At 35.4% G+C, this 22,657-nt stretch overlaps 2 protein-coding genes and 1 long non-coding RNA gene across 6 annotated transcripts in view; 1 reads left to right on the forward strand and 2 right to left on the reverse strand.

Annotated features, from left to right (window-relative positions):
* The first annotated feature begins 2,182 nt into the window (after positions 1–2,182).
* The window catches only part of LOC149554005 (uncharacterized), a 44,310-nt gene continuing 23,835 nt past the window's right edge, over positions 2,183–22,657 (forward strand). The window contains exon 1 of one of the 4 annotated variants that reach the window (XR_016353217.1): positions 2,183–2,445. This is a non-coding gene — a long non-coding RNA (uncharacterized LOC149554005). The remainder of the gene's footprint in view (positions 2,446–22,657) is intronic. The other 3 variants (XR_016353216.1, XR_016353215.1, XR_016353214.1) reach the window with 3 other exon arrangements.
* Positions 2,996–14,903, reverse strand: LOC149554006 (uncharacterized). Its single transcript, XM_089789561.1, has 3 exons — positions 14,219–14,903; positions 13,921–14,108; positions 2,996–3,081 (listed from the first exon to the last, which is right to left on the reverse strand). Exons 1-3 carry the CDS (start codon positions 14,440–14,442, stop codon positions 2,996–2,998), a joined length of 498 nt encoding a protein of 165 aa, XP_089645687.1. The 5' UTR covers positions 14,443–14,903.
* Positions 15,039–16,803, reverse strand: LOC149554007 (uncharacterized). Its single transcript, XM_089789562.1, has 3 exons — positions 16,746–16,803; positions 15,524–15,782; positions 15,039–15,378 (listed from the first exon to the last, which is right to left on the reverse strand). The coding sequence occupies exons 1-3, from the start codon at positions 16,801–16,803 to the stop codon at positions 15,039–15,041; spliced, it is 657 nt and encodes a 218-aa protein (XP_089645688.1).

Genomic DNA, 22,657 nt, shown 5'->3' on the forward strand with positions numbered 1-22,657 from the left:
ACTTCATAAAGAAATCAAAGAAGAGTTCTTTAGGGTTTACTTTCCTACATAAGCCTGCACCTTAGTTGCCTTTCCAAATTTAGCAAAGCTAGCAGCTTTGAATGAAGTCTACACCTTTTCTACATAGATACAACTGGAGAGATTCCTGATAATTTCATTCTTCATCTCTTCTTCGTTAAAGTAGGTGAAGACTCAGTAGTCTCACTTTCTTCTCCCCACTGAGATTTCAATCTAAAGAGTATCTTTTTGGTATATTGCAATCCGTTTCACGATTGGTTTTCTCTGTATATTCTGTGAAATGATTTTCTTTTGTGTACTAGTTTTGCAGCTTGATACCCTAGTTTTGTCATTCGTTTCTTTATTGCACCAGGGTTGAAGCCGTGACTCTCTCTGTTGCTTTTATTAGCCACCATGGCAAATGCTTTGGACATGTCTCTCGATGACTTGATAAAAAAGAACGTAATATAGAACAATGACGATGACTGTATGTTACGTTATATAGAACAATTGTTAAAGTGGATACCCATTTAACAAAATGGATTCTTCTATCTAAAAATTCTCTCACCCAGAGATCCACTTTTGATCCTGATGTGTACTAGAATCTCATTCTTTGCCATGAAAAAGTCAAATTACTAGGCGTGTATGGTGTGGATTCAAACTACCAGAACTGGTGTTATAGATTATATAGCTCCTATGACAGTATAGGCTCTACCAAGAGGCATAATTTTATTCTTTATGTCCTGTGTTATCAGCCACGTTGGTTAACCTCAGACCTAAGATCATTTATATATGTAACAACATCTGCAAGCATAGAAGCCATATCTATCTTTGAGACATTTCCTGCTACAACACAAAGCTCATAGAACTCCCAATTTAATAGGGTTTGACATCAAAAAGGTCTGATTCAATAGTACAACACAAACCTGACTTGCAAAAATAAAATGAAGTGCCCAAAACTTGATATCATGAAAGTTGCATAGTAAGATGCGACCAAAACCTAAGAGTGGATTATAACACAAAGAGACGACTTCGAAAATACCCATTACTGCTTAGATTGAAGCTGAAACATTAGAAAGATATCTTTCATCGTGCCTATTTCAAAGCCTTTAGGCAAAAAATCCCATTAATCTCTAGCTTTCAACCAAAAATGCAACTGCAAATACAACACCCAAAAAAAAAACTACCTACCAAGAAACTAGAAAATCAAACAACAATAAATCTGAACAGAAAAACATACCTTTACGGAGCACCACTGCGAACAGTTTTCCCTACTAAGAAAACCTTGCTGAAATACCAGTTTCACTCTGCAAATGTTGAACGACATATGTATTTGAAACTACTCACACCTAATTATAAATGGCAAAGCAAATAACTTCAAGTGCATTAAAGCAACACTCATTACTATGAATGGCGGATGAGATAATTTCCAAGCATTAATTGCCTACAGTCTGGTTTTTGACATCTCGCCACAAAACGTCTATTGAAGACATCCATTCAATCTTTCATTGAAAAAGTAATGAAAATTTGGAATGGCATTAGTTAGTGAGGGTATTAGTTAATAAAATCTGCAACCGACATATCTAATTTCCTTTTGATCCGACTTAGAAACAAATAATGTCATACATTACCATTGTAAGCATTTTATTAATCACTCTAATGGAGAGTGCATTTGGAGAAGGTAAATCTGTTTTGTGTTTTTAATTATTGGTTTGACTTTCAAATACCTCGTTGAAAAAATAATTTGAATAGGCAGTGGATGAGGAGATAAGCACCAGCTCTGTACAAACATACAACAAAAGGACGCTGACATGATTAGTCCGAATTTATTACTTTATAGATAGCTAAGAGCCCACGATAGCCTTCATACATACGTGTCCTTGCGATCTCATTTCAAATCTTTAAAAACAAACCAAACAACCAAAAAAACATTAAATTCGAAATTTAATTAGGTTTAGGTATTTATTTTTTTGGAACCATTTCCTACAACAGCCTTGGGAGTGCCTGCCCTACCGTTCACGGAATAGGCCAATCAACAATTGACAAATGAATATCTCCAAAAAAAAATATAAATAAGAAAACATTTGTACATTTAAAATTAACCGATTTGATTGGTCGAGAAAAAAAAGAAATAGCACCCACTAGGATGCTATAGTATCCTGCCCAGGCAGGAACTAATAATAACAATTATTTCATCATTTTGGAACCGTGTCAACATATCCGAAGATTCCAATATCTCAGAAAGTCAGCCGCCTCCGACACCGAGCGAAGTGCATATTTATTCCTCTCGAGAATCGAGTCTAAATAAAAATGATTGAAGGGTTGTAGAATGAGGGATATCGAAGAGGATGGGAGATGCGTGGTACTTAACCTTTCACCAGATGTTATCAGACGAGTCTTTTGCCAGCTCGATTGCGTTGACCTCATTCATTGCTCTCTTGTTTCCAGGTATTCAAACCCTGTTCTGGAACTAGTTCTTACAAATTACTTTATTTTTCTGGACATCTTATACTAAACTCCCCGTGATGGGGTTTTTTACGGAGTTTTGTCTCGCACAACCGGAAATGCAATTCAACCATAATTTTTGTTTAATATTTTCTAAAACCTTGGAAGACCTGCGAGGGAGAGACTTCTGAAAGATAATGAATTCCCTAGGAGACGCGTTTTATCAGCTGGAAGATTTAGGCTTATTTAAGACTCAGAAACTGAAATCCTGTAGCGGAGATTACCAGCTCATCAAATTTTCCCGAAGAAAAACTGAGGCCGAGGTTTTGGGCTGCCTTTATTGTGGATTTTTTTAGGATGAAGTGAGCTTGGTTCACGCTTCGTGTGCATCACGTTCTTTACATCAGAACCTCACTACGCGCCCATTAGGTTTATGGGGCAGTGGGAGTACTTTAATTTAGCGCGGGGGATTTGAGCATGAGATTCTATCAGCTATGCGGGGGTGATACTACTGTGCTTTTGCCATTTGTAAGCCAGATAGACTGTGCAGTAACTAACTGCCATCCTCTGGGGTTGCTTTACGAGGGCTCCTCTGTTGGAGATATTCTCCTGCAGTTGAGCAATGAAGTGTGATATTCACTGCAGCAAAAATCGTTTTTGGGAAAAATCAGTAAACCAAAAAATCAAAGATTAGCTTTAAAAATGAGATTTACTCTGGAAAAATTGGATTTCCAAAAGATGTAGAAAAAAAGATAAAAAAAAGAAGGGAAAGCCTGCCATCTTTTTTTTTTTACAGGCATTCTATTACGATAGAGATACAAGTAGGAAATAAAGATGAGGGTTTAGCAGTTCTTTCTCAATTTATGTTTGTGCACTGATTACATTGCAATGGTCAATGCATATTGCATAGTGCATAAAAGATAATATTAATATTTTTCAAATTTTCTATTTATCTATTTTGTAAAATAACTGCGAAACTTCGCTTTGTGTCTTCAATTTGATGGGAGGAAATTTTTTGACATTAAGAAGGGACGTTAGGATTTGTCTGTATAAGGCTGGGGTCTCATGGAAGGGGGCTTTTACAAAAATAGAGCTGGAGCCACTTGCTATTGTTTAGGAATATTTTAAAGCTAGCGGTCTCATGAATTATGTGGTTTAGTTCAGCTTAAAAATTTGAACTGCAGAATTTAAGGAAATTGGTGATCTCGTAAAAATAATTACTTTTGTCTTCTATGTTTTGTGCATGAAAAATAAGTTAAAATTTTAATTTCTTGTTAAAATGGTTTCTTAACAAAAGTCTGAAATTGAAATGTTTTAACTTTTAATAGTGTCAAAAAACCATCCTAAGCTGGTGGGTTAATTTCTAGCCCCACCCCTTTTTCATCCGCTTGCTAAAAAGTAGGGACTCTTATTTTTTAGGAGAAGATTCCAAATAATCCCATAGCAAAATAATATTTTGTTCATGTGACCACCCTCTTCCTAAATGTAATCCTGTTATCCCGAGTCTAAATTAACATCTATCATACTCGAAGAATACAATTATTACTTGTTTCATAGGAAGACAGTTATATCATTCAGGTTCATGTGAAAAAGAATTACCGTTAAAATCAGTTAGACAAAATTTCCTAACTAAAAACTTGAAATACCATCAATTGAAATTACTACAGAAGTTGAAAACCACATACCTCGGAAAATTGAGACCGAAATCAAACTAGTGATGCTTCTACAACCACCAGGGTTAGTCCACAAATATGCTATAACAATTTCACATGATGACCAACATCTAAAAACCGCAATCTCAAAATTAAATGATAATTTCAATTAAATACCACTATATTTAAATTAGGGCATCACTTACCACTGTATCAATTAGCACATCATTTACCATCGATTCATTTAGGGTTTCTAGTACCGCTAACTCACTTAGGGCTTCCGCTACCATGGATTCAATTAAGGCTTCCGATACCACTGATTCAAATAGGGCTTCAGATTCCTTTCCCTCCGATTACTTAATTGTGACAGTATCGCAAGATTAGAAATAGGCTTATAATCGATATTCATATAAATGAAAAGCAATCCATGATTCTATCTCTTATATCTAGGTGTAAATTAACAGTAACAATGAAATAACTCAATTTAATCTTACCTCATAAATAAAAGTGATATTACTTGTTTTTCGATAAACAATTGATTGCAAAGCTTATCTCTGTTTGACACACTACTGACCTCTTGGGGAGAGGTGAAACATTGCTAGGGGCTTAACCACCCAACCTCGGACCACAAATTGCCCCCACACGATCTCTAATGAGAAAGGCCCTCCCTACTCGGAATTGGTAGGGATCATTTTGCCATCTACTGGGCTTCCTGGTAATTAACTCACCATACGACTTGGTAGCAGGAGATTACATTAACAGGATTATGAATGAGTTGTTAATTTAAATGATAAATATTGAAATGTCATAATTGATACTGATTCATTTTATTGATGATTCCTTTCTCACACCTCATCACCCATCTTCTTGGCTACATAGCCGGGTGAGTTCCAGGTAGTCGAAATTCTTAGAGCAAACGACTCTATCAACTATCCAAGAAGACTATGTACATCCATCATTTCACATTCTGTGTTTATATAATTACGTTCTTTAAAGATTTCAAAATTGAATGTTTAATTAATTTAATCATAGCTGATTCCTCTATTGCGTTCTTGCAGAATAACTCCACCTTTTTCATGGCTTCTCTGTCGGTGAATTCCTCGGTGTTACAAATACTCTGAATATGTTTGGAAGTTTTATAAAAACATGTGCATTGATTTAGATTTACGTATTCAATCAAGTTTAATACAACTGCCAAAAGATTTTCACAAATGATATATATATATATATATATATATATACTCAGAGATACTAGGTGAATGATCTCATATACTTTTCAAAATACAAACAACTGGTATTATAATTTGATCTCTATTTAACATGCCTAGCCGGCTAAGGATTTATACTCAAACATAGAGAAAGGGATTAAATTTTTTTTTTATTTAATTCATTTTCAATCATTATGTATTAGCTGAAGATAGCCATTAAACTTAGTAAACTCGATTCATGATTTATATTGCTTCCATGGTATTCTTTTTTTGAAAATAAGATCTTTTTTTTTAGTCGACTCATCTTGGGAAAATAAAACAAGAATATATTATTATCAGAACTCATGACCTGGGTTTCGTTTGTTCCTCCCCTCCTGCAAATCTGAGGCTTGAATCTGACTTCTATCTGACAGCTACAACAAAGTAATAGTATTTGCTATACCGCACGGATTTGGGTGCAAAAAGTGTGACCTGTAGCAGGGTGTTTCTTCCTCCCACGGCCTAAATAGAAGAACTCCCACGGTTTCCATTGCTAAGTTCTTGTTGACGGTGAAGAAGGGAACAGGATTTAGTTCGAAAAGGGCTAGATATGAATGTTGAAATTATTCTGAGATTAACTTGGCTTGCAAAGCTTCCGACAAATGTAAGGTAGAGGTAAATTGCAATATGAAGAAGAGAGTTGTCTCCAATACAATCAATGGTATTCTAAATAATGGCCGGCTATGTCTAATCGGCTACCTTCAGTTATAAAGAAAGCTATTCGAATTCCCAAGATGACCATTCAAATAGATCAAAAATTTCAAATTAAAAGGTAAAATAAAAAGGTTGGAGAAAGATTGTAAAACAATTCGAATTGCCAAAATATTTATCAATTAGCTATGCCAAGTGTTATCATTTAAGAACAAAGAATATTAAATTGAAAAGAATAAAGTTGGAAGGTTGTAATTCGGAAATAATAATTGAAATGTTATTATAATTCGAACATTAATAAAATCTTATATGAATAAACAACATTACTTTATTAATTATTAGATTATAATAGTACCAAATCATTTATACAAATATGAACGTTTATAAATATTAATTAAAATAATATTATGAAAGATATATTAAAATCCTTCGAAATATGTTTATATTTTTAACTCAATTATTTAATTAAATTATTAAATAACTCATGCAAGTCCCGTAGATGTATTCTATTTCAAATCGCTAGGTCCTTTACCTGTCTGCCCAGTGATGGTGATGCCCTGCCTAATTATTTTCTGACAATGCTTCCAACTTTTCAACATGCTCCTTGCAAGGAATTTCTACGTAATTAAATTATAAATTATTTAATCATAATTAATTATAACAGTTAACCTTTCATCTTAATTCCATGAATTTGCGATTAATGATCAACTAACATGTCATCTTCACTTGAAATCATAACGACCAACTATCTTACCATTTCGCCAGATTATATCAAATTAAACTGCCAACTGACTTCATCGAACCTCAATGGTTATATTTCAAGCTAGGTCCAAAAATTGGGATGTAACACTAAAAAGTAGAGCTTAAGCCCCCCTCATGGGACCCTTGTCTAAGAATTGTCAATGCTAGGTGTTAAGTAGAACTGAGTGTAATGGCCTTTAAAGTATCCATTAGCCCCCCTCATGGGACCCCTATCTAAGAATTGTCAATGCTGGGTGTTAAGTATAAATGAGAGTAATGGCCTTTAAAGTATCCACTAGTGGTTAATGTTATGGAAGATCCACTGCTAGTTACTAATATTTTTAAATTGGCACAACAACTCTTAAATTTAATTAAATTAAAAGTTTAATATTTTGATTAGCAGAGTTGTATGAATATGAACACTAATATAGTATCCAACGTGGATTTTTTTATATTTAAGTTCTATTAATATAGGTATAGTTGGATATGGCAATTACCTTGTAATTAATTAACCATCAATTAATTATTCAGGTCCTTCACTATGCTTAATCTAAATTTAGGAGTGCTTTTCATATATTAAAGAACATCAATATCTAGGTCATGTTGTTTCATAGCACAAAATGAGGACTTGTCATGGTATAACTTAATCTTCACTTCAGGTTTGCTCTTTGTTTTTATAAACATTCATTTGTACCTTGTAATCATCCAATTGTGTTTGGTTCAGTTTAATCTATATATTAGATTCCCCTGTGGTTCAACCAATCCCTCAAGGTTTTATAGAACAATTACGGCTTTTTCTCTTCAGATGTGGTAGGTGTTTTCATTGCAAGTGATTATTGGGAGTTGTGGGATAGGTATTAAAAAGTTAGGAAATGACAAAGCTCAAGAAATTGATGGGTTATAGGCAGAATTTTTAAAGTGGATTTTTGAATTGGCAATGCACATCAAAAAAGTCTTCAACAATGCCACACAAAGCAACTTCTCAGCTGAGTGGGCAACTAATGTTGCTATTCCTTTATACAATAGTGACATAAATAATCCTTTCAATCAGTGTACTATTTTGAGCAATCTTCTTCTTGGTAAACTCTTTGGAAGCGTGGTAGAATGCAAAATCTGTAGTTGGGCAGAAAAAGAGAAGGTAAAAGAGCAAAATAGCAGGCTGGTTTCAGGCCAAAATACTCTACCATTGATCACTGCATTAGTTTAGTGCCTTATTGAGAAAGTCTGGGATTTCCAAGATGGAGAAGAATTTTGTTGTTTTGTGTACTTAAAGAGCTTTTGACACACAAAGTATGGAGTAGAATGTAAGATATTGGGATTCCAAATGAGTATAGAGCTGCTGCTTATAAGCTTTATGATCATGTCAGAGCTAGAATTAGAACAAAAGAGGGTATTGTTGATGTGAGTTTTGTGATCATCTCAATTTGCAGCATGAAACACTTAGCATTCCAAGATGAAACGCCAAATATCTAATCCTCTCTTGAACAAGGAAGCTTGAAGTGCTAAACAATATAAATGATTGTTTGATCAAGTAAAGCAACCCCAAGGTTTATGTAACAACCACTTGTTTTGAGCCTTAGCTAACAACTAGCAAATCAATGAAATAGAGATACTACATCACGTTCATGAGAAGGCAGTTATACTAGTTATGTTCATGCAGAAAGAGATTAATGGTTACAATCAATTTAACTAAATTATTGTAATTAACAATTGAAGGCATCATCAATAAATTTAAATAGAGGATTTAACTTTTCCATACCCAAAATTTCGAAACCGCAATCCGCCCAGGGCAGCCTCTGCAAAATCTAGGTTAGTCCACGTATACCACTTAGGACACAAATAGTTATACCACTATCAAAATGTCAATTACCATTTAGGGCATCAAATGCCATTGTATCATCGTTTTTCTTTTCTATTGCTAATTATGGCAATAACATATAGTTAAAAGATACGTCCATTTTCATTATTCACATAAAGGAAGGACAATTATAACATCCATCAAATAGGCCTATCTCAAGCATACAGATATATTTCATGTTCAATTGGAAGATCAACTGATCTAACTGGTTACCAATTACATTGACGAGAAAAGTTGATTTCATTGAAGGGAATAACTGATTCAACGATATAAATCAATCTAACATATCTTCAACTTGTAATTTCAAATATCATAAAAGTAAAATACCTGTTACCAACAGATGTTTGAATGCATAATTTATCTTTGTTTTGTGCATATCTTGGCATTTGGTGGAGAAGGGAAGCATTGTCAGGGGCTTAACCTCCCAATTGCGAACCCTTAATTATCCCCACACAATCTCATCCGAGAAAGGCCCTCCCTACCTGGAAAATAGAGAGGGAACACTTTGTCCTACCACAGAGTATCGTGGTATTTAGAGTATCAACTTACCGCTTGACTTGACAACTGAGTATACTTGGACAATCATGAGCTGAATTGGACCAAACAATTTTCTTTCGTTAAATATTCATGCATTTTAGACATTGATTAATAGTTTATTCTTCTTGTAGAAATACCTCTCCTCTTCACGCATTTATAGTTGGCTCTGCTAGCCTTGGATGCATCCTAGGAGATTGGTGGTAATCATGAGATCCTTTTCAATTAGATTTTGTGAATACCATTCTGATTATTATCACAACTAGTATATAGCAAATGCTAGTGTATAAGTCAAAAAAATACTTTATGCCAATGTTGGAACATACCTTAGACAACGTACAATATTATGCATCATGCAATATTTGTTCAACATTTTGAATGTGACCATTTCAGAATCCAGATCATACTCCATGGGTCTATACTAGCACCCGATATGCATAAGTAAAAGAACTATTGTGTAAAGAAGAACAATGTTGATGCTTATCAAAATTCTTAATACGTTTTGAGCATTGGTTACGGCCAAGATGCATAACCAAGATCGTAGTTGCACATTATTACAATGTTCCTTCATTTTGAAGTGAGATTCAAAAAGAAAAGATGCATCGTAAAAGGCATAGCATATGAAGTATGAAATAAGACTAGTGAAAATGATTTCATGACCTAAAATGCAACTTAGAATTTGTTGGCGTGATCTTATAACACAACCATGCAGAATCATTGTCTTAAGTGTGGCCAATACTGTCATTGAGGTATGATAATTGATATTAGAATACTATTGAAAGGAATAAGGAGAAAAAGCTTCGGCTCTGAACAATTATAGGTGGAGAAGAAAGTGAATGATTATGTTTGTCCTCAGCCGCTAGGAGAATAAATTAAGGCCTCCTGTGGCTTCTTTAGTTTCAAGAAAGAGCTTGATATTGGTTACAAGAACTTCATAATTTCAAATTTTAAAAGTTTGATGCCGATAAGAAGGTGGCAACGCTCATCGATATGGAGTCATAATAAAACATAAAGATTATACTTTCTCATGTTTTAAAGCAAATATATATATATAATGTCATCATGCTATTGAATTCTACCTATAATTTGCTATTGAATTCTACCTATAATTGTACATACATATACATATACTATATGCGTGTGTAGTTTGAGAGTATGTATAATTCCTTTTTTATCATTATATTCTCTCTAAGTATGCACACACATATGTGTATATATATATGCGTGTAAGTGCAATTCATATATATATACACACATACATAAAGTTACAATGTTGACCACTTCAACAGTCTCAAAATAAAAGAGAGGTAATAGTTCTTCTTATGATATTAAATGTTTAATATTTCTCTTGTTATAAAAATTGACCAAGTAGCTCATAGTATTGTCCAACGTACACACTTGCTTCCCTAGTCGTTTACCCTTAGCCATGGTGGTTCAGGTATTCTACTTAGTTGCTCAGTGATGGTGGTGCCCCCCCTGCCCAGTTCTTTTTTGGCAGTGCTTCCTCCCTTCGATGTGCTATTGCAAAGAAATTCTCTACGATTATATCATATTCCTCAATACAATAATATTTACCATAACAAGTTATTATTCATAAACCAACACAATGCTAACCACCATATGATTTCCCATGAATTCATAATGAATGATCATTTTCCAAGTTTTCAAGATAATGATATAATAACATCATAACGGTTAACTAACATGTCATCTTCACACGAATCATAACTAATTTACGTGTCAACTGACTTTACATGAAACCTCAACGACTATATGAACAATTTTAAATTGAGCCTGAAATTGGGAGGTAACAGTTTACATTGTGTACTTGTGACTGTAGCGTTGGACATAAGTTAGTTTTAATGATGTGATTTATTGAGAAGTTTTCATGATGTGATTTATTGATATTCACTTGCCAACTTATGTGAGCCTTTTGCAGAGGATCTATCAACTTTCTAAAATCTGAATGATATAGCAATTTGAGTTGCTCAACTACTTCTAACAATGTTTTGAAAAAAATGCAAATGGGATGAATTTCTTGAAATCTAAGCTACTTCAAATTCTAACTCCACTATACAAGACATTGTTGGTTTTGTGGTGAGATCAAATCAGTTCTTGCTTTGCCAAATCAACTATGCTACAGAGGGTGCTATTTTCTAAGGGTGTGTGTATGATGTTCAAATTACTTATGCTCATCAAAACCATACACTATGCAAATCAATTAATGTCAAGCAATTGGAGTGAAGGGCTTGCAATGAGGTTCAAACCACCCTTATATTGTTACTTGCATCAACAAGTACCAAAAGGTATGAACACTAGTTTTACCACGATTTCAACAACAATATCTTTCATCATCTATCTAACTTAAACAACTTAAACTACTTTCAACTTCCACTCATCTTAAGAAATTTAAACTAAGTGAGAAATGTGGAAATCATGCAACACTTCCAAACTGAAAGAGTATTCACCATAAAAGCAACAACGAATGAGGAATAATTTTGTCAAGTCTTCCGTACAAATAATTTGATCAAGCGTAAAATAGAAGCTTCAAGTACATTGAATGGCTCAAATTAATTCGAAATCAGCTACCAACATTATGCTAACATAACCCTAATGTGATTACTAGTTACAAGCATTAAATGCCAATTAATTACAATAAGACACCAATCTATGGGCCAATGAGAAAATTAAATTGGTTTTGAATACTCATCTACTTGAGGATCGACAAAGTAAATTTTTTTAATAAAGTTAAAACATCAAATGCAATCAATATGTACACTTTAAATTGTTGTGATTTGGAGCCTAATTAGACTTGGAGGTTAACTTTTTCTTGCTTTATTCGGCGTGGTTTTCCCCCAAATTATTACTACAGAGGTTTGGGGGCAGGGCCCCTTGCGGGGTTCTGGGGCAGTGCCTCAGGTGTGCTCCTATCGTAGTACTGGGTGGGGTCATAGAAAGCTCAAATGACTTTATTATTGTAAAAGGCGTCGGATACCCCCGAAAGCTCAAATGACTTTATTATTCTAAAAGGCGTCGAATGCCATTTTTCTATTGGATGACTTATTCTAGCCCTAATTTCGTAAGCGACAAAAGCTTGTATAGAATGTCTTAGGGTTAGGGATTTCATGATGTATGATGAGATTGTAGCTTCTTACGGTGGTATTGAGCTGTAAGGGATTACAGATTGCAATTAGGTTGTAATCATTGGATAATAAGAGTGTTCGACTCCTTATTTGGTGGACATAGCCTAGGGATTGGGTGAACCATATTAAATCTTTGTGTCTTGTGTTCTCTTCTGTGCAATTTATTATTTTTTGATATTGGTTATATTTGCATGTAATTGTTATTTTTGTCTTGTTAATCCTAACAAGTGGTATCATAGCGAGGTGTCAAATTTTTCTTAAACCTATTCTTTGTAGGAAGGTCTCACGGTTGAGTGGGAGCGATGGTAGATGAGTGTAAGCTAAAGGTTGAGAAGTTCAATGGGCAAAACTTTTAGTTATGGAAAATGCAAATGGAGGACTATCTTTATCATAAGGATTTATGGTGGCCGTTAGAAGGAAATTCCAAGAAATTGACAACTATGACAAATGAGGATTGGGATATTTTGGATCGAAAGGCACTTGGAAGTATTCGTTTATGCCTGGTGTAATCAGTGACATTTAATATTACGAAAGCTAAGACAACAGAAGAGATGATGCAAACCCTAGCAAGGTTGTATGAAAAGCCCTCCACTTCAAACCATAGTTGGAAAACTCGCCAAATGCAAAAACTCGCCAAGCCCCCCAAAAGTTTAATCGGGAAAAACTCGGCGATTTAAAAAAAAAAATTCGGGAAAAACTCGGGAACCTAAAAACCCGCTGAAATTTAATTAAAAATACATTTATTTTGCAAAATTTAATGAGAAGATGAATCTAATAAGTTAATTAAAGACAATACAAAAGAAAGAAACAAAGTTTAGATATATATAAATGCATAATGTGTACAAAATTGCATTCTCATGCAGAATGCTCATGGGAGGAAGCAAAATAGTAAATTACTAAATAGTTTCAATCTGTCAAACTAGAAGTAAATACTAAGAGTCTAAATACATCAATACAATGTCAATCACATCTTCCTCTTTCCACTTGCACTAGCAGGAAAGCGAGGGGGTCTAGTCCTAGAAGAAGTGCCCCGCACTGGGATAGGGCGTGAGTTGCGTGACTGTGAACTCTGTGGCTGTGCCCCCTCGCTCGACGTCCCTACTGATTGGCTCGGCGTCCTAGAAGAGGATGCATCTCCTCCTAATGGTAATGCCTAATCCTCGCCTGAATCATCATCATCCTCGTCCTCATCCTCAATGTCATCCATAGTGAACTAAAAATCAGTGTTAGCCTCCCCCTAGCGATCTCATCTGGTGTAAACAATGGACTTGGCTCCTGTGTTGTCCAATCAGAATAAGGATCTATCTCATCTAGATCAAGCGGACCAGGTAGTTCTGAGAGCTGTGCCTTTTTTATGCGCAACTTAAGATTATAGTGCACATAAACAAGATCATTAAGCTGTTTTTGAGTCATTCTGTTTCTTTTCTTTGTATGGATGGACTCAAATAAGCTCCAATTGCGCTCACAATGGGATGAGCTACAAGGTTGGGATAGGACTCTGAGAGCAAATTTCCTTAAATTGGGGGTATTGCCACCCCAACTTGCCCACCAAGCATCTGCAAAACAAAATTAAAAAAGTTATAAAGCAATAAAAAAAAAATTCAGAAGCACAACTTATCAATTAGCAAAAGTTTTAAAGTTTGATGCTTTACCTAGTGCTTGAGTAGATCTTGCTCTCTTTGCTAGCATAGAAGAGAACAAAGGATCCCTTGATTCCACATAGATTTGTTGTTCGGTCACAATAAGGTCTCTCTCCTCTTCACTTGATATCATTCTCTCAATGCATTTAGAGAGACCTTCCATGACCTCTCCATTAGAATCTGAGTAGGAATCATCAGCCCTAAAACAAATAGAAAATGATATCAAGTCTTACTACACAACCTTAAAAAGTAAAGTAAAATAAAGACTTATTAAAATTCCAACTTCAAGGACAATCAATTATCATAGTACCTGAATTTGGGATTGAGGAAGTAGCCTGCTGCATGAATAGGTTGGTGGAGCATATTGTTCCACCTCCTATCAATTATTTCCCAAATGGGGTCAAATCTGAGACTGTCCCCGTGATAGTAACTTCTAACAGCCTCTTTCGCCCTATCCATGGCCTCATAAAGACTTCCCATTGGGGATTGTTGCCCATCACATCTGCGCAAGACTAGAACTAGGGGCAGAGACATTTACATTTGAAATTTGAAAAATACAAATTAGTTAATAACATAGTAAGTTATGAATTGATAATGAAACTTGAATAAACTAAAAATATAATGAAGTTACCTCCACAATCTCCTTAGCCTTTGCAAAAAAGCTATCATCAAAGACTATTCGTGCCACAGCCTCTCCTTTGGGCTTCTTTGAGTAAGGTGAAGCAACCCAATCAGCACACACAAACATTTGCTTCAAAGCCAATATGTGGTCAAGAATACTTTGCAACATCAAGAAGACCGTTGCAAACCTTGTCATAGCAGGTTTCATCAAATCTTTGCCTTTAGTGGCTTTTCTCATCAAACTGAGAACCCATGGGTGATTATAGATATATTTCGTGACTCGCCTAGCATCTTCCACAACTGGACTCACCCAATCAAGTTTTCCTGTGTCCTCCAAAAGAAGGTCAAGGACATGTGTTGCACAAGGTGACCAAAAAAGTGTGGGATGCCTCTCTTGGAGGATTCTACCTAAAAGATTAGCAAAAATTCAATAATCAGTAACAAACTTTCCATATTTCGTATTTACAAATTACATCAAATCTAAATTGAATAATACCATAGCATTACATTCATGATTCATATTGATTCAAATATAAAAAATTAAATCTACCTGCTGCCACATATGCTGCTGCATTATCTGTGATTATTTGCACCACATTCTCTCTTCCCACCTCCATGACAACATTCTCCAACATTAAAGCCAATGTGGCTGCATTTTTCACTTTGTTGGAGGCATCGATAGATTTCCAAAGCACCACATCATCTTTGCAAGCAATCAAGAAGTTAATAATGGTTCTACTTCTTCCATCTGTCCACCCATCAGATAAAATGGTGCAGCCATACTTCTTCCACTCTTTCTTTTGGTCTTCTATCAACAATGTTGCCCTACCAACCGCTTTGTCAAGCAACCTACAAAATTTAGGTGTAATATTAAATAAAGTGTAAGTGTTAGTAAAAAATTAGGAAATAAGTTATAACAATTAAGATTTAAAATATAACAATGAACTAAAGTGAATCACAATTATTTACAATTACTAAATAGTAAAATACTAACCTTCCACTCATATCCTTGCGATTAGGCGGCTTGTACCCTTTGCCTGATATTGTCATTGCATTCACCATATTGACCCAATAGGGACTATCAGCGGCATTCATTGAGATATTGTTGAAAAACCAAAAATCAGCTGCTGCAATATCAGTTTGCTCATGCACCTCCTTAAACCATGCAGTGCCCTCTAATGATGGCTGTGCTCCAGGTGTGTTCCTGGGCACAAAATAACCACCTATCCCTGATGGGAATCCGGATGGTGATGCTGAAGAAGTAGGAGATGTAGAAGAAGTGGAACCGGTAAAAGAGAAATTTTGTTTGCGGATCCGTGGGCCACGAAGAGATCCTGGTATGTTCTCAAGTGCTTCTTCTTCCTCTTGCATATCAAAAGGAGCTCCTTCAGATTCAACTATGGCTGCCCTCATAGATAATTTTGCCCTCTCCCTATTCAATTTTTTCTCTTCAGCAGCTGCAAGTAGGGCATGGATGAATCTTTTTTCTTCATTAGTTACCTTGAGACAAGGATTTGAGTCATGTTTCTTTATGCCTGCAAGGTGGTATTTGAGGCAGTTTATGCCTCCAGAAATAATTCTTTCACAGGGAATGCATATCACCTTCCCAATATCATTTGGACTTGGAGCTTCATAGGCATACCGCCATGCCTTATCTCTTGCATTTTTAGGCCGAGTGCCTATATATCCAGATGGGCATGGGGTTTGTGGCCACTCTTCTTGCGGGTTTGTCATGCTTTCTTAATGCTTGTCCGCTGCCCTACACATAAATAATTAAATTTATAGAAAAACGAATAAACAAAGTTAGAACTTAGAAGCTAGAAGTTTAGAACAACTAGGGTTTCAACTTTCAAATGATTTGAAATCATTTACAAACAACAACAAAAACAATAAAAGCTTTGCTTAAAACTATAAAAAGTTTTCAAACAATGATAAGATGAACATACCTGGAAAGAAATTTCTCTTCTAAATTCGGTTAGAATCCTCCAAAATCCACTCCAATTTGCCTTTAATCACTTGCAATCAGCTAAAACCTTCTTTGCTCCACACAAATGAAAGAAACAATGCAAAAAACAATGCATTTTGACCTATTTAGGTGTCATTGGCCGCGGGTTCCCTGAACCGCGAGTTTTTTACATTAACTCGCCGAGTACTCGGCGAGTTTTTGGACTCACGCTGAGTTTTTTGGCAGGCGAGTTTTTGGGCGATTTACTTGCCGTCCCAAAATACGCGGCGAGTTTTAAAAACTCGCCGAGTAACCGACGAGTCTTCCATCTATGCTTCAAACAAGGTATTTCTCATGAAGCGTTTATTTAATATGAAGATGGCAGAAGGTGGATTTGTTGTAGATCATTTAAATGAGTTTAATACGGTTTACCAGTCAATTATCTTCTGTAAATGTCAATTTTGATGAAGAAATTATGGTTCTCTTGATTTTGTGTTCTTTGTCTAAAAACTGGAATGACTTGGTAAAGGCTGTGAGTAATTTTGTTTCTGGATCTAATACCCTAAAGTTTATTGATGTGATTGGTGTTATTCTTAGTGAGGAAACTCATAGGAAAACCTCAGGTGGATCTACATTAGGAAGTGCTTTGAACACAAAGCAGAGGATCTACATTAGGAAGTGCCTTGAACACAAAGCAGAGGCAGAACGAATGAGAGAGGAAGTAATTCTAAAAATTGTGGGAAATCAAGAGGAAAATCAAAGGGGAAGAGGCCTCAATTCATAGGACTGAGAGATTGTTGGTATTGTGCAGAACCATAGCACAAGAAGAAAGATTGCTGGACTCAAAAGAACAATGAAGGAGACAAACAAGAAGGGACAAGGAGGCAAATGTGGTAAGTAATAAGTTCGAAGAGGATGCATTGCTTCTTTCTTTAGAAAGTGTTGATGATTCATGGGTTCTAAGCTTAGGGGCTTCATTTCATGCTACTCCCCATAGAAGTTGTTTTCTTGATTATGTCCAAGGGGATTTTGGGAGATAATGAAGCCTGTTAGATTGTTAGAAAGGGAATCATTGGCTACTACAAGAGGTAAGACATGTTCCAAGGCTGAGCAAGAATTTAGTTTCAATAGGGCAACTGGGCGATGAGGGTTGCACAATTACCTTTAATGATAAAAATTGGAAGGTTTCAAAAGGTTCCCTTGTAGTAGCAAAAAGTGTGAAAGTAGGCACCTTATATCTCTGTACTGGTACTATTGTTCCTACTACTTTAATTGTTTTAGAGAAAATTGAAAGTTTAGGAATAGTTGCCGTAGTGGAGAAGGGAGAACAAACAAATGTTGTAGATTCTGATACAACACTACAACACAACAGACTTGGGCACATGAGTGAAAAGGTATGAAATTACTTCTTTCAAAGAAAGTTTTATCAGGTTTGAAATGTGTCAATATGGATTTTCGTGAAAGTTGTGTGTATGGAAAACAAAGGAGAGTGCATTTTGCGAAGACTGGGAAGGAAAAAAAGATGAGAAATTAGAGCTTGTGCATACAGATGTATGGAGATCAGCTAAGGTTTCTTCCCTTGGTGGCTCTCATTATTATGTTACATTTATTGATGATACAACTAGAAAATTATGGGCTTATTTTCTTAGACATAAATTTGATGTGTTTCAAAGTTTTAAGAAATGGAAATGCTTGGTTGAAAATGAGATTGGTAAAAAGCGAAAATGTCTCAGCTTTGATAATGGTGGCAAGTATTACAGCAAAGAATTTGAAGATTATTGTGTCTCTAATGGTATTCGTATGCAAAAAACTGTTCCAAGGACTGCGCAAAAAAATGGAGTGGCTGAACGCATGAACATGACAATAATGGATCGTGTAAGAAGCATGAGGTTGCATGTTGGGCTGCCCTTAAACATGTGGGCCGAGACTATCAATATTGCTGTATATTTGATCAATAGAGGTCTCTTACTCCTTTGGGCTGTGGTATTCTAGAAGAAGCATGGACTGGTAAGAAGGTGAGTTATTCTCTTCTCAGAACCTATGGTTGTGAAGCATTTGCACATAAAGATTCCGAAAATAGAACCAAGCGGGAAGCTAAGTCAAAGAATCATTTATTTGTTAGATATGGCATTGATGTATTTGGTTATAGGCTTTGAGATTTTGAAAATTGTAAAATTGTAAGAAGTAGGGATATCATATTCAATGAGAAAGTGTTGTACAAAGACCTGTTGCAACTTGCAACAATATGAGAAGAAAAAAATGATTATGTAGCGTTAGATGATACTCCAAAAGATGATGTTCCAATAGTCCCTCATGCTTCGCAGCAACAAATATCACACACCCCAATGAATGTTAGACGGTCAACAAGGTTAAATAGACCTTAAAAAGATTTTTTCCCTCTTTGTGTTCTATTTTATTAATGAATGATGATGAACTTGAATGTTATGATGAAGCTATGTAGGTGGATACAAAGATTCAATGGGAGTCTGAAATGATAGAAGAAATGGACTCCTTGTTGAAAAATCAGACTTGGGTTTTAAGTAAGTTACCTGTAGGTAAAAGGGCTTTACATAATAAATGAGTTTACAAGTTGAAAGAAGAGGATGGATGTAAGAGAAGACTTAAAGCTAGGTTAATTGTAAAAAGATTTGCATAGAAAAAGGGCATTGCTTTTGATGAGATATTTTCTCCAGTTGTTAGAATGACTTCTATTCGTACTATTTTAAGTATTGTGGCTATTGAAGATTTGCATTTGGACCAGCTTGATGTTAAACCAACTTTTCTTCATGAGTTGGATGAAGAAATATGTATGGTACAACCACAAGGATTTGAGGTCAAAGGTAAGGAGAATTTAGTGTGTAGATTGAAGAAAAGTTTATGACTCGAAGCAAGCACCTCGACAATGGTATCTTAAATTTGACAGTTTTGTGCATAAGCATGGATACACTATGTGTCATTTAGATTATTGTGTCTATTTTAAGAGGTTGGATGATGATAGCTACATTATTTTATTCTTCTATTTTGATGATATGCTTGTAGCTGGGTCTAACATGGATCACATTAAGGGGTTAAAAGAACAATTAGGACATTCATTTGCTATGAAGGATTTGGGGATATAGAAAAAACAAAAAGTTTACAGTATCTCAAGTTGATTATATTGAGAAGGTGTTGCAATGTTTCTCTATGGAGAATGCCAAAGATGTCAGCACACCTTTGCCTGGTCATTTAAAATTGACTAAGAAGATGTGTTCAAAGATACAAGGCGAGGAGACTAAGATGTCCAAGGTACCTTATGTTTTAGTTGTAGGGAGCTTAATGTATGCCATGGTATGTACTAGGCTAGATATTGCACATGTAGTGGGAGTTGTTAGCAGGTAAATGAGTCATCCTGGAATTCACCATTGGAATGTAGTCAAATGGATTCTTAGATATTTAAGAGGAACATCCAGTAAATGTTCACATTTTGGGGGCTCTTCTACTAATTTACAAGGTTATGTTGACTCCGATTTGGTAGGGGATCTTAATACTAAGCGGAGTATTATAAGATATGTCTTTACTGTTGGTGGGACATAAGTGAGTTGGATTTCTTGGTTGCAGAAGGTCAATGCATTATTTACTATAGAGGCAAAGTATGTTGCTGCTATAGAGGCAATCAAGGGGATGATATGGCTTCAATTCTTCATGGAAGAAAGAATTGGGACACCCACAGAGGGATAATTATTTGTTGACAAATAGCCAGCGTGCCATTCATCTTGTGAAGAATTTTGCTCTACATTCAAAGACAAAATACATATAGATACGGTACCATTTCATTCGGCCAGTTTTGGATGATGGACAGTTAAAGATGAAAAAGATACATTCAGATGATAATCTAGTAGATATGTTTATAAAGACAGTGACAAGGGAGAAGCTAAGCTCCTCTTCAACTTTGGTTGGTCTTCTAGCCTAAACAAAATAAAGAACAACAGAGTTCGGGGTGGTTTTACATTCCAGTGGGAGCTACAGATTCAACGGTGTTATGATTAGTCTCCAAGTGGGAGATTGTTGTGATGTGGAGCCTAATTAGACTTGGAGGTTAATTTTTTCCTCCCAAATTATTACTATAGGGGTTTGGAGACAGTGCCCCCAAGATGGGATCAAGGGGCAGTGCCCCCAAGACGGGATCAAGGGGCAATGCCCCAGGTGCGCTCCCTATTGCGGTACAATGTGGGTTCAAGGGGTAACTCCCGCGCGGGGTTTTTCAGGGTTATTATTGTAAAAGACATTGGGTGCTATTTTTCTGTTGGACGACTTATTCTAGCCCTAATTTTGTAAGCAAAAAAAGCTTGTATAAAATCTCTTAATGTTAGGGATTTCATGATGTATGATGAGATTGTAGTTTCTTGCGGTAGTATTGAGTTGTAAGGGATTACAGATTGTAATCAGGATGTAATCATTAGATAATAAGAATATTGGACTTGCTATTTGTTGGACGTAGCCCAAGGATTAGGTGAACTGCGCAAAATCTTTGTGCCTTGAGTTCTCTTTCGTGCGATTTATTATTTTCTGATATTGGTTATATTTGCATGTAATTGTTATTTATGTCTTATTAATCCTAACATAAACAACTTGATTGAATGATTTTGGACATGCGGAGTTGGAGTCCGCTGATTGGTTAAAGATGAGTATCACCTCAACATTTTTATCTTGAAGCCTTTATTTCAGCAACACTTCTTCATCCTCCTTGTTTTTGGAAATCTTCTCATTGAAGTGTTCTTGAAATTGATTACTTGAAATGGTTCTAATCTTGATAGTTTGGCCTTGATCTTGTTTCACGGCTTAAACTTGAACTTGATTCGCATCTAGGTTTCTTCATTCCATGAGATGCGTATATTGGCAATTCAATCATCACCCTTGGTCGAGTTTCCCAACAAATTTGGATATACAACATTGATCATTGTGATGTTTTTTCCTTCACAATTTTTTGTCATTGTCATGATCTCTCCTTCAAGCCTTAGGATTGCTAACTTTGCCATTGCACTTGCAATTGTCTTTTCATTTTGATTTTCAACCTCAAACCTTTTTGCTAGCATGATTAATGATTTGTGCACGCCTTGTTCGTGCTCACATGTCAACCTTGATCTGGTAATTGTAAAGTACTCACCTCTGAACATTACCCATGCTTGTGAATGTCCAGCTCCATGTGAATATTGGATCTCCTTTGTGGTGGTAACTTGAACTTCGCGATTCCAACACTTTGTTCATCTATCACCTTGCTCAAAATCTTGAAGTTATGGTGTCATTCCTTTATCCATGTCATCCTTACCCTACAAGACAATATTAATTTTCATAGAGAGAATTTCATATTTCCTTTTAAAGCTGTAAGTTCTAATCCTAAGAATTGAAATCCTTCATATGTAATTGTACTTGAAATCATCTTTGATTGCATCTTCATTTCCTTGAACTAAATTCTGTTTTTTTCCAGTTTTGGTTTCTAATTCTGATTGCTATATAGATGCATGCTCTGAATCTATTTGACTCAATATGCATTTTGTCATTGCTTAGCTCATTTTAAACCTAACCCGATTGTAATTATTTTTGTGAAATCTGGGTTGTTAACTTGCAGTCTAAGTCCTGTTTTTCTTGATAAAAGTTGCCTTCAACCTTAAATTCATACAAGCCTTTGGTTTTGCCCTTTAAATTTGCTTTGACTTGATAAATATTGTCTTGATTTCAATTCAGATCTGCCTTATTTTTGAATGTCTCACTTATTTTATTTGCTCTTCTTATGATTAAATTGTTTTATTCGAATTATCTATCCAAAAAGTTGTTTTGTTCAAATTGCATTTTTGTGAAATGTTGAGCTTGGCTCTTCTTATATAGGTGTTCACTCAAAGGTGTTGTCTCTTGAGAAAGGGGCGACTTGATCTTAAGTCAACCAATTCATAATTCAATAATAATGCAATCTACTTAATCCTCCTTTTGTTGACCTATCTTGCAATTTGAATTTCATGATTTTAATTGATTAAACACTTGCAAATCATCTAACTTGTTTCCATGGCCAATGATCCCTCTTGCAATTTGAATCCACCCTTGTATTGGGAGATCAAAATTCGGTTTCAAAGGCATTGAATAGAAAGCTCAAATACATGGTGGAAATCAGACCATACATAGGAGCCAAGCTCAAAATACCATTGGAAATCA

This window comes from Cupressus sempervirens, chromosome 6 (assembly GCF_028749045.1).
Source record: "Cupressus sempervirens isolate cs-2001-9-10 chromosome 6, ASM2874904v1, whole genome shotgun sequence".
NCBI classification, from domain to species: domain Eukaryota; kingdom Viridiplantae; phylum Streptophyta; class Pinopsida; order Cupressales; family Cupressaceae; genus Cupressus; species Cupressus sempervirens.

Excerpts from the sequence above, each read along its gene's own strand:
- LOC149554006 (XM_089789561.1), bottom strand. The coding sequence starts at position 14,442 with ATGTCTCTGCCCCTAGTTCTAGTCTTGCGCAGATGTGATGGGCAACAA. Across the intron at positions 14,109-14,218 it reads TTCCTCAATCCCAAATTCAG|GGCTGATGATTCCTACTCAG; the intron begins GTACTATGATAA and ends TATTTGTTTTAG. Across the intron at positions 3,082-13,920 it reads AAGATCTACTCAAGCACTAG|TGAATATCACACTTCATTGC; the intron begins GTAAAGCATCAA and ends TTTTTGCTGCAG.
- LOC149554007 (XM_089789562.1), bottom strand. The coding sequence starts at position 16,803 with ATGGAAGACTCGTCGGTTACTCGGCGAGTTTTTAAAACTCGCCGCGTA. Across the intron at positions 15,783-16,745 it reads TCGCCGCGTATTTTGGGACG|CATCACCATCCGGATTCCCA; the intron begins GCAAGTAAATCG and ends CTACTTCTTCAG. Across the intron at positions 15,379-15,523 it reads CGCAAGGATATGAGTGGAAG|GTTGCTTGACAAAGCGGTTG; the intron begins GTTAGTATTTTA and ends TAAATTTTGTAG.